This window comes from Calonectris borealis, unplaced genomic scaffold (genome assembly GCF_964195595.1).
Source record: "Calonectris borealis unplaced genomic scaffold, bCalBor7.hap1.2 HAP1_SCAFFOLD_35, whole genome shotgun sequence".
Taxonomy (NCBI): domain Eukaryota; kingdom Metazoa; phylum Chordata; class Aves; order Procellariiformes; family Procellariidae; genus Calonectris; species Calonectris borealis.
Window position 1 is genome coordinate 879427 of NW_027441451.1, and position 13537 is coordinate 892963.

The 13537-nt window shown below is 54.5% G+C and overlaps 1 protein-coding gene across 1 annotated transcript; it reads left to right on the forward strand.

Moving 5' to 3' along the window:
- The first annotated feature begins 12511 nt into the window (after nt 1-12511).
- Nucleotides 12512-13447, forward strand: LOC142076232 (olfactory receptor 14A16-like). Its single transcript, XM_075138609.1, has one exon. It carries the CDS (start codon nt 12512-12514, stop codon nt 13445-13447), a length of 936 nt encoding a protein of 311 aa, XP_074994710.1.
- Nucleotides 13448-13537: the final 90 nt, after the last annotated feature.

A 13537-nucleotide genomic window follows, 5' to 3' on the forward strand; every position in this document is an offset into this window, starting at 1 on the left:
TGTCCATCAGTCTGTTACCCAGCTGCCCTGCTCTTTCCCTTGTGCTGCCTCAAAGATGACTTCACACACAAATTACTCATTAAAAGAAACCAAACCAAACCACTGGACTCTGATGAAAGCAGGGGAGCACTGTTGCAGAGGGCAGGTCTGCACACTCTTCTCTTTCCCACCCCAGAGGTGGAGTTGTGATGGAGAAGGACACCGTCCCTCACAAGAGAAGCAAAGGACCCTGAGCGGAGAGTACTGACCTCCAAGGGAAAGCTCAGCCCTCCCTAGGATCCTGCAGGAGAGCTGTGCCTTTCTGGAGGGCAGCTCGCAAGCCCAGCAGGACAGGCAAAGCAGAGGGTCAGGGGTCCTGAAGATGGGATGTCCTAAAGGGAGAGTCAGCTCATTGCCCAGCAGACAATGCCCAGAAGACATCCACAGTGAAGGACCACATGAGAGCTGCCTTAACGGAGCCTACGCCGGTGCTTGTTTGCAGCTTCCTCCCACCCCCTGCCCAGGTCTCTGCTGCCTGGAGCTGTCCCTGCCGAGAGCTGGTTCCCTGTCCCCACCTCTCCTCCCTGTCGGTGCTCACAGACCCCATCTCACCCGCTGTGTGCTCAGCTCTGCCCTGCAGACCCCTCCCAGCAGCCGGGCACTGCGCAATGTCTTCTCTGTCCGTGCAGGCTCTGATGGGAACATCAGACCAACCCTGATGAGCCTGGAGAAGTTGTACTGCTGCTGTCTGTAAGCCACGGTGTGTTGATTTCTCATACTCCCTGCTTTATTCACCTCCAAGAGTAACAGATTTGGAAATTCAGTGCCTCCTCTTGACATGAGACATAAATTTCTATGTCCCATTGCCCACCCAGGCAACCCAGAGTACAAGATAGAAAGAACAGGACACTTGCTTTTCAGGTAGCCCCTGCCTTGCTGTTCTTCTTTAAAAGTCTTCTGGGAAAGTCCTGTAGTGATCTGAAGATGTGAGCAGGGCTGACCCCGGCAGCACCCTCTTGAGAGCAGAAGGACCCGGCCCTGCTGGGGCTCGCTCCTTCCACCCACAGCTTCTCCCCACAGCGCCGTGGGGAGCTCCCCGGGCAGGCTGAGTGCTGACCCTGGCAGGCGGCAGAGTCCCTGCCCCAGCACACAGCCCCTGGGGTGCAGGGACCCTGCTCGCAAGGACAGCCCTGGGCACCCCTGCCTGCACACCCCTGCAGTCCCCCCCAGCAGAAGGCAGCCCTCATGCCCTCTCCCTCTGACCGTGCAGCAGGGAAGCCCTGCTCTGCACCATGTCCTCCTCCTCCTCTACATTACAGAAACTGAGTGACTCCTCCTGACAGAACCAATAAACTGTCAGATGTACCAGTTTTCGGAGAACCCTCCAGGAACTGAAGCTGCATTGCCCCGCACCCAGAGACTTACCACGTAGAGGGCTGTGAAGATTCTCCCCCAATGAGCTCTCAGCATCCTTCAACTCCCAACTGCCTTTAAGCTCTCTCTGCCTCGCTCCTCTCCCCTCGGTGCCTGCAGGCAGTGCCCCCAGCCCTGCTCCTGGGCAGAGCTGTCTCTCTGCAGCGCTGCCCGCTTGCCAGGAGCTCCCTCCGTCCCAGGAGCCCAGCCCAGCTCAGCAGCAGAGGACCAGCCCAAGGCACCACTTGCTCTGCCCCCTCGGGGCTCCCTCCACGTGTCCCTGCGCCTCCAGGGAACCTGCTGGGAACAGCCTGAAGCCATCACTCATGGTCCCTCCCTCAGCTGGGAGAGACACTTCTTTCCAGCAGGGGCATTTCTCCCATCTGAAGAAGAGTCAGCTCCAAGAATCACCTTTTCATTGGCCCATCTGTACACAGGACACCCGGACAGGGACAGGGAAGGACCTCATTTAGCACTGCTGAGGGAAGGGATTCAGCCCCCATTCCATGGTTGTGGCCCTGGGGCTAGAAGTGGGCTCAGCTGCCCCCCACGCACAGCACAAGCCCACAGGAGGTGGGATTCCTCTGGCCTCAGCTCAGGTGTGCACACAGCAGACACCTGCATGTCAGCTCCTTCTCTCAGCTCCCTGCTAATTAATGGAGATGGAGGCCAGGGCTGACGTGGACACATGCAAAGACCTGGGGACATTTGGAGTGCCAGAGGTGGTCCAAGATACATGGAGCTAGCTGCAAGCTCTAGTGGAGCAATGCTGAGAGACAGGGCAGCATCGGGGGGCATCTTCTTGGAGGCTGGAGGTGAATCTCTCTGGCCAGTGGAAATGGCATCAGATGCCCACGTTTAGGATGATGGAGCCTGTCTCTCTTCTTTATGTTCTGGGCAGCCTACGCAGGGATTCATCTGATGGAGTCATGTACCACAGGGAGAGCTCAGTTCCTCTCTGTCTTTCCCATCCGCCAGGTTGACTAGATCTCCATTGACTCTAATGGCGGTGGTGTCCTGAACATTCTCCCATTGCCCAATCAACTTCAGGGCAGTTATTCCATGTAAGGCCAGTTACAGGCCTGTCATGGTAGGTGAGGTGCCAAGGCTCTCACACACAGCGACATGCAGTTGGCAGGGACAGCGATGGTCCTACACAGGAAAGTCATCCCCATGCAGAGCGAGGGTGTGACAGACACCCAGGCAGCATTGCGACAGATCCAGTGCCTTTGGGCCAGAAACTGATTGCCACCCCTGCAGCGTGGCAAGGTCCGTCCCTTCTCTCTCCAGTAGAGGTAGGGCACTCCATGGATAGGAAGCCCATCACACCAGGGTCACCACACATGTGCCTACACCTTCAGACTTCTGGTTTTTCTCTCCTCCAACCTTCCCTCACCCCCTGGAGAACACAGTCAAGGACCAGACCAACAGTTGTCACAGTGGGCCTGTCAGGAGCACCTTGTCATTCCTGGAGATCAGCTTCACCTCCACCAAAGGCCCTCGGGGACAGCAGAGACCCCACCGACAGCAAACCCATGTCTTGCCAGGGCTGCCCTTCCCAGCCCTGGTCCTCTCTGCCCTTGGGGACAGCAGGGTTTGCTCACTCTCTTGGCACCCAGGTTCAGCTTTATGTTTCCACCTGCTCTCCACCCCGGCATGTCTCTGCTGTGAAGCAAAGCCTTTGCACACACGGGGGCTGGGACACTTGGTCCCAGGTTTGCCTAAGACAAGTCAGAGCTTGGCGTGGGGCTGCACCTGCAGTGCTACAGCCCAAATGTGCACTGATGGCCTCAGCCAGGGGCACAGCCAGGACGAGCTGGAGCCTGTGCTTTTTGACGTACATGGAGGAAGTGCCATGGCATGGTGGGACAAGTGACACAGCTTGGGGTGCTGCAATGGATGGGTACCGGCTTTTCAGAAGAGACAGGCTGGAAGGGTCAGGAGTGGGGTTTCCTCAAAGTGAAGAAGTTTTTTGGATGTGTGGAACTTGAATGGCCTTGGCATTTTCTGGAAGGGGAACACAGCAGGATGCAAACAGTCCTGGCGGTTTATGTCTGGGGAACCACTTCTCAGCACAGCTGCCAGATGGGCCAACAAGGGTAATCCAAACGCGGATTTGAGACTCACAAGCAGTACAGAGCTGGTCAGGGATGTGAAGGTCGATGTAAGCCTTGGCTGTTGTGACCATGAAATAGTGGGGTCCCAGCTCCCGAGGGGCATGCGGAAGGAGAGTTAAGGACTGCACATGGTGGACATCGAGGAGAAGACTTTGGCCTGTTCCAGGGAGTTTTCGTGGGGATCCAATGGTCAGCAGCACCGAAGGGCAGCAGAGCTCAGTGCAGCTGGTCTTCAAGGACAGCATCCTCCAAGCTCGGCAATGGTCCATATCAAAACTCAGTTGAAACTTGAATGGGATTTCCAGGGCACCACGATGAGCTGTGACTACTTCAGGGACAGGTCAAGAAGAATATGTGTGGCCACTGCTCCACTGAGTAAAGCAGGTGTGGATGGAGCTGAGATACTCGATGTCCTCTGTGCCTCAGTCTTCACCAGCAAGGTCTCCCAGGCCTCTGTACCTCGAGGCAGGACTCTGGAGGGGAACAGTCAGGGCTGGATAGGAATCAAGTCCTGGCTTGCTTGAGCAACCTCAAATGTTACCAGTCCATGAGAATGGAGGGGCTGCATCCAAGGGTGCTGAGAGAGCAAGATGATGTCAGAGTGAGGCCAGTCTCCATCATCTTTGACAGGTCATGGAGACTGGGGGGACTCCCTGACGACTGGCAAAAGCAAAAGTTGCATGCCTGTTTCAAAGAGTCCCAGAGGATGAACTGGGGAGGGAAAGGCTGGTTAGCTTCACTTTGGATGAATAACATGTCCCAGAGGTTGTTCTGGATTGCATTTCTGGGGTGGACGAGCCCCTTCAAGTGACACAGCTTCAGGACTCCCTGGATGTCTTGCAGCTCTGCAGAATAATTTCTTCATTCAAAGCGTTGGGAGGAAATGTATTTTTGGAAATGGCTGTAGAAATCTATATTTCCATAGAGGGAGAGAAAGGGTCGTCGTCTTGCTTGTCCATGGCCATGGCCATGGCCTATGACAAAAATCATGAGAATTTATAGACCAACCTCAAAGTTCTGAAAATGAAGACTTCTCAACAGTCATTACACAGACCTCTTCTCTGTACATGTTTCAACTTTTGCCTAACATCTTCTTTCAGGGATTGATGCAGCTGCCAGCACAGAGGTGGCCAATGCCTCCAAGATACATGGGGGTAGCTGAAGCCCTTCCGTGGGACAGGGAAATGTGACCCAGGACCTACAGGAACCTTTCTGAAGCAGGAGCTGGTGGCCAGGCAGAGAAGGCCAAGGCACCTGGGTTGAGACACCTCATTTCTCTCTCTTGACTAGAAAGGGACCTCTCAGCAATTGCACTCGAGGTGTCCAACATTAGAGATCACTCTCATCCCTCTCTTCACCTGCAGTGAAGTCATATGTAATTTACCTGCAGGCAATGAAAACTGAGTGGGTCTAGATGCTGCAGAGTCTACTTGAAGATGCTCCTGTAAGCATTACAGGTTCAGATTTATGCCGATTTCCATGTTCAGAACACAGCTTTTCATTCGCTTTGTCTCTTTGCTTCTCCCTGTGGCTCGAGGGAGTTTGTGACTCCAGTGTGTGACTGACGGGGTGCAAAGAGCAAATATGGGCAGAGTCAGGGGCAGGGAGTGCTTTGAGGTGTCTTGGGATGTGTGCTGGAGACAATAATGTGTTTTCCACTGGTGTATGGTCATCCACAGTGGGAAGTGGACTTTGGTGGAGGTAACATGGACTTGATATACAGCTGAGGAATGTCTTTTGGGTTTTTAATGAGCTGTGCTTGACTTTGGTTCTGCTTGTTGGCAATTAAGAAACATCTTCCTGTGCCCAGTACCCTAGGAATGGGGATTCTTCCCTCATGGGTGTCTCAGGTCTTTTCTGGGGGCAGTGAGATGCTAGGGTTTGCGGTGCTGAGTGCAGGTCAGCGGTAGTGCACAGCCAGAGGCAGTGATTCTCTTCCTCTGCTCAGCACAAGTTAGACCACATCCAGAACACTTGACCAGGTTTTGGTGCCCCACAATGCCAGAGAGACATTGGCCAAGTGGAGCCAGTTCAGTGGAAGGCCAGCAAGATGGTCAGGGCTAGAGCACTTGCCCTGTTAGGAGGGGCTGAGGGAGCTGCGCTTGTTCCAACTGGAGAATGGAGGGCTTTTGGGGGAGGAGGTAACAGCCTTGCACTGCCTACGGTGCGCTTTCCAAGAAGACACTGTAGTGCAAGACGCAAGGGCAAGAGGCAATAGGCCTCCTTGTTCCTGGGGAAGAAGAGAGGGTCAGGCTTGATACAGGAAGAAACTTTTGACACATGAGGACAGTCGGATATGGGAAGACATTTTCCAGAGAGTGTGCGCTGCCTCCATCCCTGGAAGTTTCAAAGACCCACAGGGATAAAGCCCTGAGCAATCTGGTGTGACCTTGCTTTGAGTAAAAATGTAGGCATCTTACAAGGTCACTTCCAGGCTGAATGAAACTTTCGTTCCTTCCCCTTCATGTCATCAACATTAGGGAAATCACTCGGGTTCCCTCTGATGTGGAAATAATTCACATTGGGTGCAGGGCTGCATCACAGGAACCCCACACAGCCCTGATGACATCCTTTTCCTCACCTTTCATTTCCTGCTTCCCTTTTCCCCACTCTACAGTTCTTCACTATTTTCCCCCTCACACCCTCCCAAAACAGGAGCCTCCCCTGTTGTCCTGGCTCTGGCTGGGCTGGAGTTAATTTTCTCCATAGCAGCCGTGTGGTGCCGTGCTGTGGATTTAGGACCAAACCAGTGTTGATAACACAGCGGTGTTGTAGCTATTGCTGAGCAGAGCTTACACAGCGTCAAGGCTTTCTCTGTTTCTCACACCGCTCCACCAGCGAGTAGGCTGGGGGGTGCAGAAGAAATTGGGAGGGGCTACAAGCAGGAGAGCTGACCCCAGCTGAGCAAAGGGTCATTCTGTACCATATGATGTCATGCTCAGCAATAAAAAACTCAGGGAAAGGAAGAGGAAGGGGGAATATTTGAGTTTATGGCATTTGTCTTCCCAAGTAACCGTTACGCATGATAAAGCCCTGCTTTCCTGGGAATGGCTGAACATCTGCCTGCAAGTAGTGGGAAGGAGTGAATTCATTCCTCATTTTCTTTGCCTGCCTGGGCAGCTTTGCTTTACTTGTGAAAATGTCTTTCTCTCAACCAATGAGTTTTTTCCCTTTTGCCCTTCTCATTCTCTCCCCGATCTTGCTGTTGGGGGCAGTGAGCAAGGACGGGGCAGGGGCTGAGGTGCTGGCTGGGGTTTACCTACCACACCAGTTAATCCTTTCCCCATTGGCCATGCTTTTCTTATGTTCTACCCTCCTTTGGTGTTTCTGAGATGGTTGCTGAGGTGTTTTCTACCTTGGGCAGCAAATCCATGAAATAAGTGCCCCCTTTCATTACCTGTAGCATTGTGCAATTGCTCGCGTTGCTGTCTTGATAGAGGACCAGGCATCTGCCCACGTACTGAAACATCTTAGCCTGGGCCTTTCAGTGTTGCCCAAGGAGAAGGGATTCAGCTGAGTCTGAGGGCGAGAATTCAATCACTGGCACGCAAGAACTTCACCTTTATCAATTTCCTGTCTTCCCAAAGCCTGAACAAGGGGTGGCAAAAAAGGATGAAATGAGAGGGGGTCATCACAGGTCTGTCAGTCCATACACAGCTGAGTTTTGTCCTAATAGGTCAGGTTTAATTCAGGTTAATTTTGCTAGCAAGCGTGATTTTTGGAAAGTGTTCAGATATTGTGTGCTTCTCTTTTTGAGGGCTAAAGACTGTCTAGAAAGCATCACCAAAGATATATAGCCGTACTGTAGCCATCTGTGGAGAACAGGTGAATTTGACTCATGAAGATTATGAATTAAGGAGTGCAACACCTCCAGATAAGGTGAGGGAACTGAGGAGGGGACACAGGGAGACACTGGCCTCTGTCTCCTCATGCCCCCAGCACCTCCAGGAGATAAAATCTGGGGTGAAAATAACCCATCATTTGTGTTGTAGTATGCCATAGTGGTATGATACCGTAGCTGTATGATGTCATAGTTGTACTGCAGCAGAAGCCACCCAAAAGAATGGGGGATGAACCTCCTAAGGAACGGGACAAGCGCAGTGGCGATCCAACCTGATCTGGTTTCAGCGCCCAACAGTCCAACACAAGCATCTTGCCTGTCCTGGTTGACCATCACAACCCCTGGAGCCCAAGTCGAGGACTGAATGAACTGAATGGACATTTGAGTGGGCATGGCCATCACCTGGTTTTTTACTGATCTACTCATCCACCCATCCCAACAGCAATGTCCTAACGTGGAGACAAGGATATGGTGGGGAATGGTGTTGAAAGCCCTCAAGAACTCCAGGTAAATGAAACCCACCACTCCTCCCGTACCAGGAAATGCAGTCCTTCCATCTCAGAAAGCAATGAGGATGGTCAGGCATGATCTGCCCTGGGTTCATCCAGTCACCTTCTCTTTCGGACTCACAGAAATGGAATCCAAAAGACATGCTCTCTGACACACTCCTCACCAAAGTGAGGCTGAACAGCCTCTGGTCCCCAGCTCGTCTTCTGCGCCTTGTGGAAAGATGCACACAGCATACTTATTCCAGGTTGTTGGGAAGTTTCCCTGATCTCCATGAACTTGCAAAGACAATACAGAGTGACCTGGCTGTGCCATCAGCTGGCTCTCTCAGCACCCTTGGATGCAGCCCCACCAGTTCTGTGGACTGTTAACATCTGAGCTTGCTCCAGTAACCCCTGACTTGATCCACAGCCACTGCTGGTTTTTCTCCTCCAGAGTCCTGCTTCAAGACACAAAGGCCACAAAGAGGACAAAGAGTGCCTCCCTCCACTCTCTTACAGCTGCTGCACTCTGGTTTTTATCCTTTCTTCAGTGGTATCACAGAGGTGCCACCAGAATTGTTTATTGGCTCAGCTTTGGGCAGTGGCTGGTCCATTTTGGAGCCAGCTGAAATTGGATTTATCCGACATGGAGTCAGCTCTTGAGCGCTTCTCACCTAAGCCCCCCTGCAGCCACCCTCACCACTGCCAAAACCTTCCCATGTAAACTCAATGCACAGGGTCGTTAAAGTCCCCAGTAAGACGTGAGGTCATTGGACCCAACACTTCCTCAGGCTGGTTAAATAAGACTTCGTCCCCTTCCTCTCCCTGCTTATAGGTTCTTTCTGTCAGAGCAGAGATGTGCTGGACCTCAGCCGCGGCACCAGGGCCGAGCTCAGATGTGTAACCAAGAAAGCTGGTACCAAGCGCCCAAGCTCCCACGCAAGCAGAAGCTTTGCTTCAGAGCATGCTGGGGTGGCTGGCAGGTGGCAACGTAAAGAGGAAATGAGGTGTCCCTAGGGAGAGCAAACCCTGCTGTCCTCAGGAGCAGAGAGAAGCAGGGCTGGACTGTGCAGCCCTGGCAGGAGAGGGCTTTGCTGCCTGTGGTGTCTCTGCAGCCCCGGAGGGCCTGTGCTGGAGGTGAAGCTGATCTGCAGGAAGGACAAGGTGCTGTTGAAAGGTGTCCTTGGCTGGACAGGAACACTGTGAAAATCACTGGTCTGTTCCTTGGTTGCCTCATCAAAGGGATGACTAAAGGATTGAGAGAAGCACTGCCTTTACTGGGTAGATATGGTACAGGACTCGCTTCACTGCAGTTCCGTGAACGAAAGCACTGAACGTGTCTGGTTCTGCTGGGGTCGGTTACATGCTCTGAATGGGGACGGTGTTCCTGCAGGTCTTGTGCTGTCCCTGCTGGCTGCATGCGCTTGTGCTGGAGAGCCCTGGCATCTCAGGTAGCACCATAGGATGTAGGTAACCTTTAAATTGAGCAGCTGCTCTGAAGTAGGTTAGGCATTGTGGGGGTGTCGAGGAGAAACCTGCCATAACTGTCAATGGAGATGTGGTAAACACAGCTGATGGAGAAGAGAGCGAGACTTAGCTCTCCAATGGCAATGACCCCATCTGCGCAGAGGAATACCTCTATAGGCTGCCCTGGACAGAACGACCAGGTTTCATTGTCCTAAATGTCAGCATCTGCTGTCACTTCAGCTGGCCAAAGGAATGCCCCACCGGCTTCCAAAATGATGACCCCAGGCGCTGCCCTGTCCCTCTGAAATGCTCCATCAGAGCTTACAGTGACCTGCATGTGTCTTGGACCACCTCTGGCACCTCAGATGTCACCTGTGGTTTGCATGGGCAGAGGAGGTACAGGAGATTCCTCCCTTTCCCTGGCTGGGTGTCCTGTCTCATAGTAGGACAAGGAGAGGTGATTCTTCGACCTAACTCTGTCTCTGATAGGTGAAATGCCCCTGCTGGAAAGAAGTGTCCCTGCCCAGTGGAGGGAGGAAACATCAGTGATGACTTCAGCTTGTTCCACAGTCAGTTCCCCAGGGACATCCCTGAGGGAGCCCCGAGGGGGCAGAGCAAGTGGTGCCTTGGGCTGGTCCTCTGCTGCTGAGCTGGGCTGGGCTCCTGGGATGGAGGGAGCTCATGGCAAGCGGACAGCGCTGCAGACAGCTCTGCCCAGGAGCAGCTCCTCTGCAAAGCGCAGCAGGGCTGGGGGCACTGCCTGCAGGCATCGAGGGGAGAGGAGCGAGGCAGAGAGAGGTTAGAGGCAGTCAGGGCTGGGAGGGTGCTGAGAATGAACGGGAGGAGAAACCTTCACAGCCCTTGACACGGTAAGTCTCCGGGTGCAGGGCAAAGAAGCTGCAGTGCCTGGAGAGATCTCCAAAAGCTGGCACATGCCACAGCCTATGGGACATTTTTGGAGGTCTCTCCCACCTTCTCTGGTGTGGAGGAGGAGAACATGGTGCAGAGTAGAGCTTCCCTGCTGCACGGTCAGAGGGAGAGGGCATGAGGGCTGCCTTCTGCTGGGGGGGACTGCAGGGGTGTGCAGGCAGGGGTGCCCAGGGCTGTCCTTGCGAGCAGGGTCCTGCACCCCAGGGGCTGTGTGCTGGGCAGGGACTCTGCCGCCTGCCAGGGTCAGCACTCAGCCTGCCCGGGGAGCTCCCCACGGCGCTGTGGGGAGAAGCTGTGGGTGGAAGGAGCGAGCCCCAGCAGGGCAGGGTCCTTCTGCTGTCGAGAGGGTGCTGCCTGGGTCAGCCCTGCTCACAGCTCCAGCTCAGCCCCGGGCATTTCTGAGGGGACTTTTCAAGATGGAGTTCCCTGAAAGGGAAGGTGTCTGTCTTTGAGGTTTCTCCTCTTGGTTGGCTGGGTGGGCAGTGGGACATTTCCAAGGGCACTTTTCAATTGGAAGGTCAAAGGAGGGATGTCTGTTTGGATAAGGAGCTTTCCTGAGTCTGTGTGTTCAGTTTCTGGCTCTGGGGGCTACAGATAGCACCAGCATCCCCTTTCCAGTCTCATCGGGGTTGCGGGACCTGCTCTTTACCCCCTGCGCACACGGAGAGGCTGCAGGGCAGCGCTGGGCACCCAGGGGCTGAGATGGGGTCTGTGAGCACTGGCAGGGAAGAGCCGTGGGGCCAGAGCAAGAGCTCCTGGCAGGGACAGCTCCAGGCAGGAGAGATGGGCAGCAAAGGAAGGACCTGCTAATGGAAGCCCTGTTGCAGGGGAGATGTGGGCACCTCCCGGCCACCCCTGCAGTGCAGATGCCTTCCCTCAGCAACCCCCTTCATCTCTGCCACCCAGCACAGCCCTCGGCCCTCCCGGCCATGGGGTCTAGGCTGGGAGTCACCTCTCTGTCCAGCAGAGCAGCAGAAGAGGCCAAGGGCATCCCTCCTGCCACGTCCCCAGTTCCCACTGACCAGCAATGGGGCTGAGGGCAACTGTCCTGCATTATCACTGCCTGGGAGGTGGCTGCACAGCTGGGTGAGGGGAACGCTGTCCTGAGTGCCCGGCTGCCTCGGCCCTTGCCTCGCTCAGCCAGACCCTCACTGTCTTTTTCCTTCTTTCTCCCTGTGCCTGTTTTAAAGTTATCTTGTTCTTGGTGCCAGACTGCCTGGGGATGGGAATTGCAGCTGCAGAGTCACACCCTGATCTTGTTCGTCCATTCGTGCGGGCATGTCGATGGGAACAAGTGTCCCAGCTTTCCTCTAACCCGAGGGGCTGTGGGCAACGCAGCCTGTGGGGCTGGGGAGTGAGTCAATTGTCTCTTCCTGAGCTGCCAACATTCGGACACTTGGCTATCTCCTTGGGGTGTCCTTCCAAGCTGTGAGCTGCCTTCCAGCATGCAAAGCTGTCCCATAGCACCCTTGTGTTCTCTGAAAGCCCCACGGAGAAACGCAGAGACTCTCTGGCTGAGGAGATGCTGTGGGGTTGGTGAAATGAGCCACGAGTGTCCTGGGCTAGAAGTGGGGTGCTGAGACCTTGAGGAAGGGTGAGACATTTCGTGCTCTGCACTGGATCCCTCTGCTCTCAGCAGTGTCTGGCTGCATAACAGAACATAAGAATGTGATCGCCCTCCATCTCAGGAAGGTGCAAGCCCAAGGCAGCTGGGAACAAGACCGGGGGACAGACCAGCTCCCCTCACTGCGCTCTGAGCCACAGGCAATCCTCTTGCCTCGCAGGACTCACTCTGTTCTCCTGGAGTGCAGCAGAAATGCTGAGGGTTCCTGACATCCAAGAACACTCCCCAGGGGAGATGGGGGGAGCTGTCAAAACCCCCAAGCCTCTCTAAGTGCCTTCTGCCACCTCAGTTCCTCAGCACGGGGAGTGCAGGTGCTGACAGGCCCTTCTGCGTTAGGAGCGGTTCCATCTGACCAAGTCAAACGCCAGCACTGGCCCCTGCCCTCACCCTTCCCAGGAACCCACTGCTGCAGAGCAGGGCTGACTCCTCGGCAGCCAGCGGGCAGAGGTCCTGCTCCTCACGCCACATTCAGCCAGCACCCACCAGAGCTCCAGCCCCGCAGCTAAGGAAGGATTCCTGGAAAATGCAAAGGGGGGGTGTGCAGCAGGGGCAGGGGCTGTGGGAAATGGCTTGGATTTTGCTCAGAGAAGTCTCCCCTAACTTCTCACTGCCTTTTCCTCCTTGGACAGGTTCACGTGCCCAGAGGGACCAAATGTCCAATGGCAGCTCCATCACCCACTTCCTCCTCCTGGCCTTCGCAGACACGCGGGAGCTGCAGCTCTTGCACTTCTGGCTCTTCCTGGGCATCTACCTGGCTGCCCTCCTGGGCAACGGCCTCATCATCACCGCCATAGCCTGCGACCACCGCCTGCACACCCCCATGTACTTCTTTCTCCTCAACCTCTCCCTCCTCGACCTGGGCTCCATCTCCACCACTCTCCCCAAAGCCATGGCCAATTCCCTCTGGGACACCAGGGTCATCTCCTATTCAGGATGTGCTGCACAGCTCTTTCTTTTAGCCTGTTTCATTTTAGCAGAGTATTTTCTCCTCACTGTCATGGCCTACGACCGCTACGTTGCCATCTGCAACCCCCTGCACTACGGGACCCTCCTGGGCAGCAGAGCTTGTGTCCACCTGGCAGCAGCTGCCTGGGCCAGTGGGTTTCTCACTTCTCTCCTGCACACGGCCAATACATTTTCACTACCCCTCTGCCACGGCAATGCTGTGGACCAGTTCTTCTGTGAAATCCCCCCACTCCTCAAGCTCTCCTGCTTAGATGCCTACCTCAGGGAGGTTGGGCTCATCACATTTAGTGCTTTTCAATTTTTGGGGTGTTTTCTTTTCATTGTGGTGTCCTACGTGCAGATCTTCAGGGCCGTGCTGAGGATCCCCTCTGAGCAGGGACGGCACAAAGCATTTTCCACGTGCCTCCCTCACCTGGCCGTGGTCTCCCTCTTTGTCACCACCATCATGTTTGCCCACATGAAGCCCCTCTCAATCTCCTCCTCATCTCTAGATCTGGTTGTGGCAGTGCTGTACTCAGTGGTGCCTCCAGCATTGAACCCCCTCATCTACAGCATGAGGAACAAGGAGCTCAAGGACACCGTGCGGAAACTATTTGAAGACAAACTACTGCAGCGTCAATAAGGTGTCCATCGTCCTCAGGAAAAGCTCGGATGTTCTTTGGATCATATGTGTCTTGTTTTTCTCTTTGTTTCTTATACTTCAGATATTACT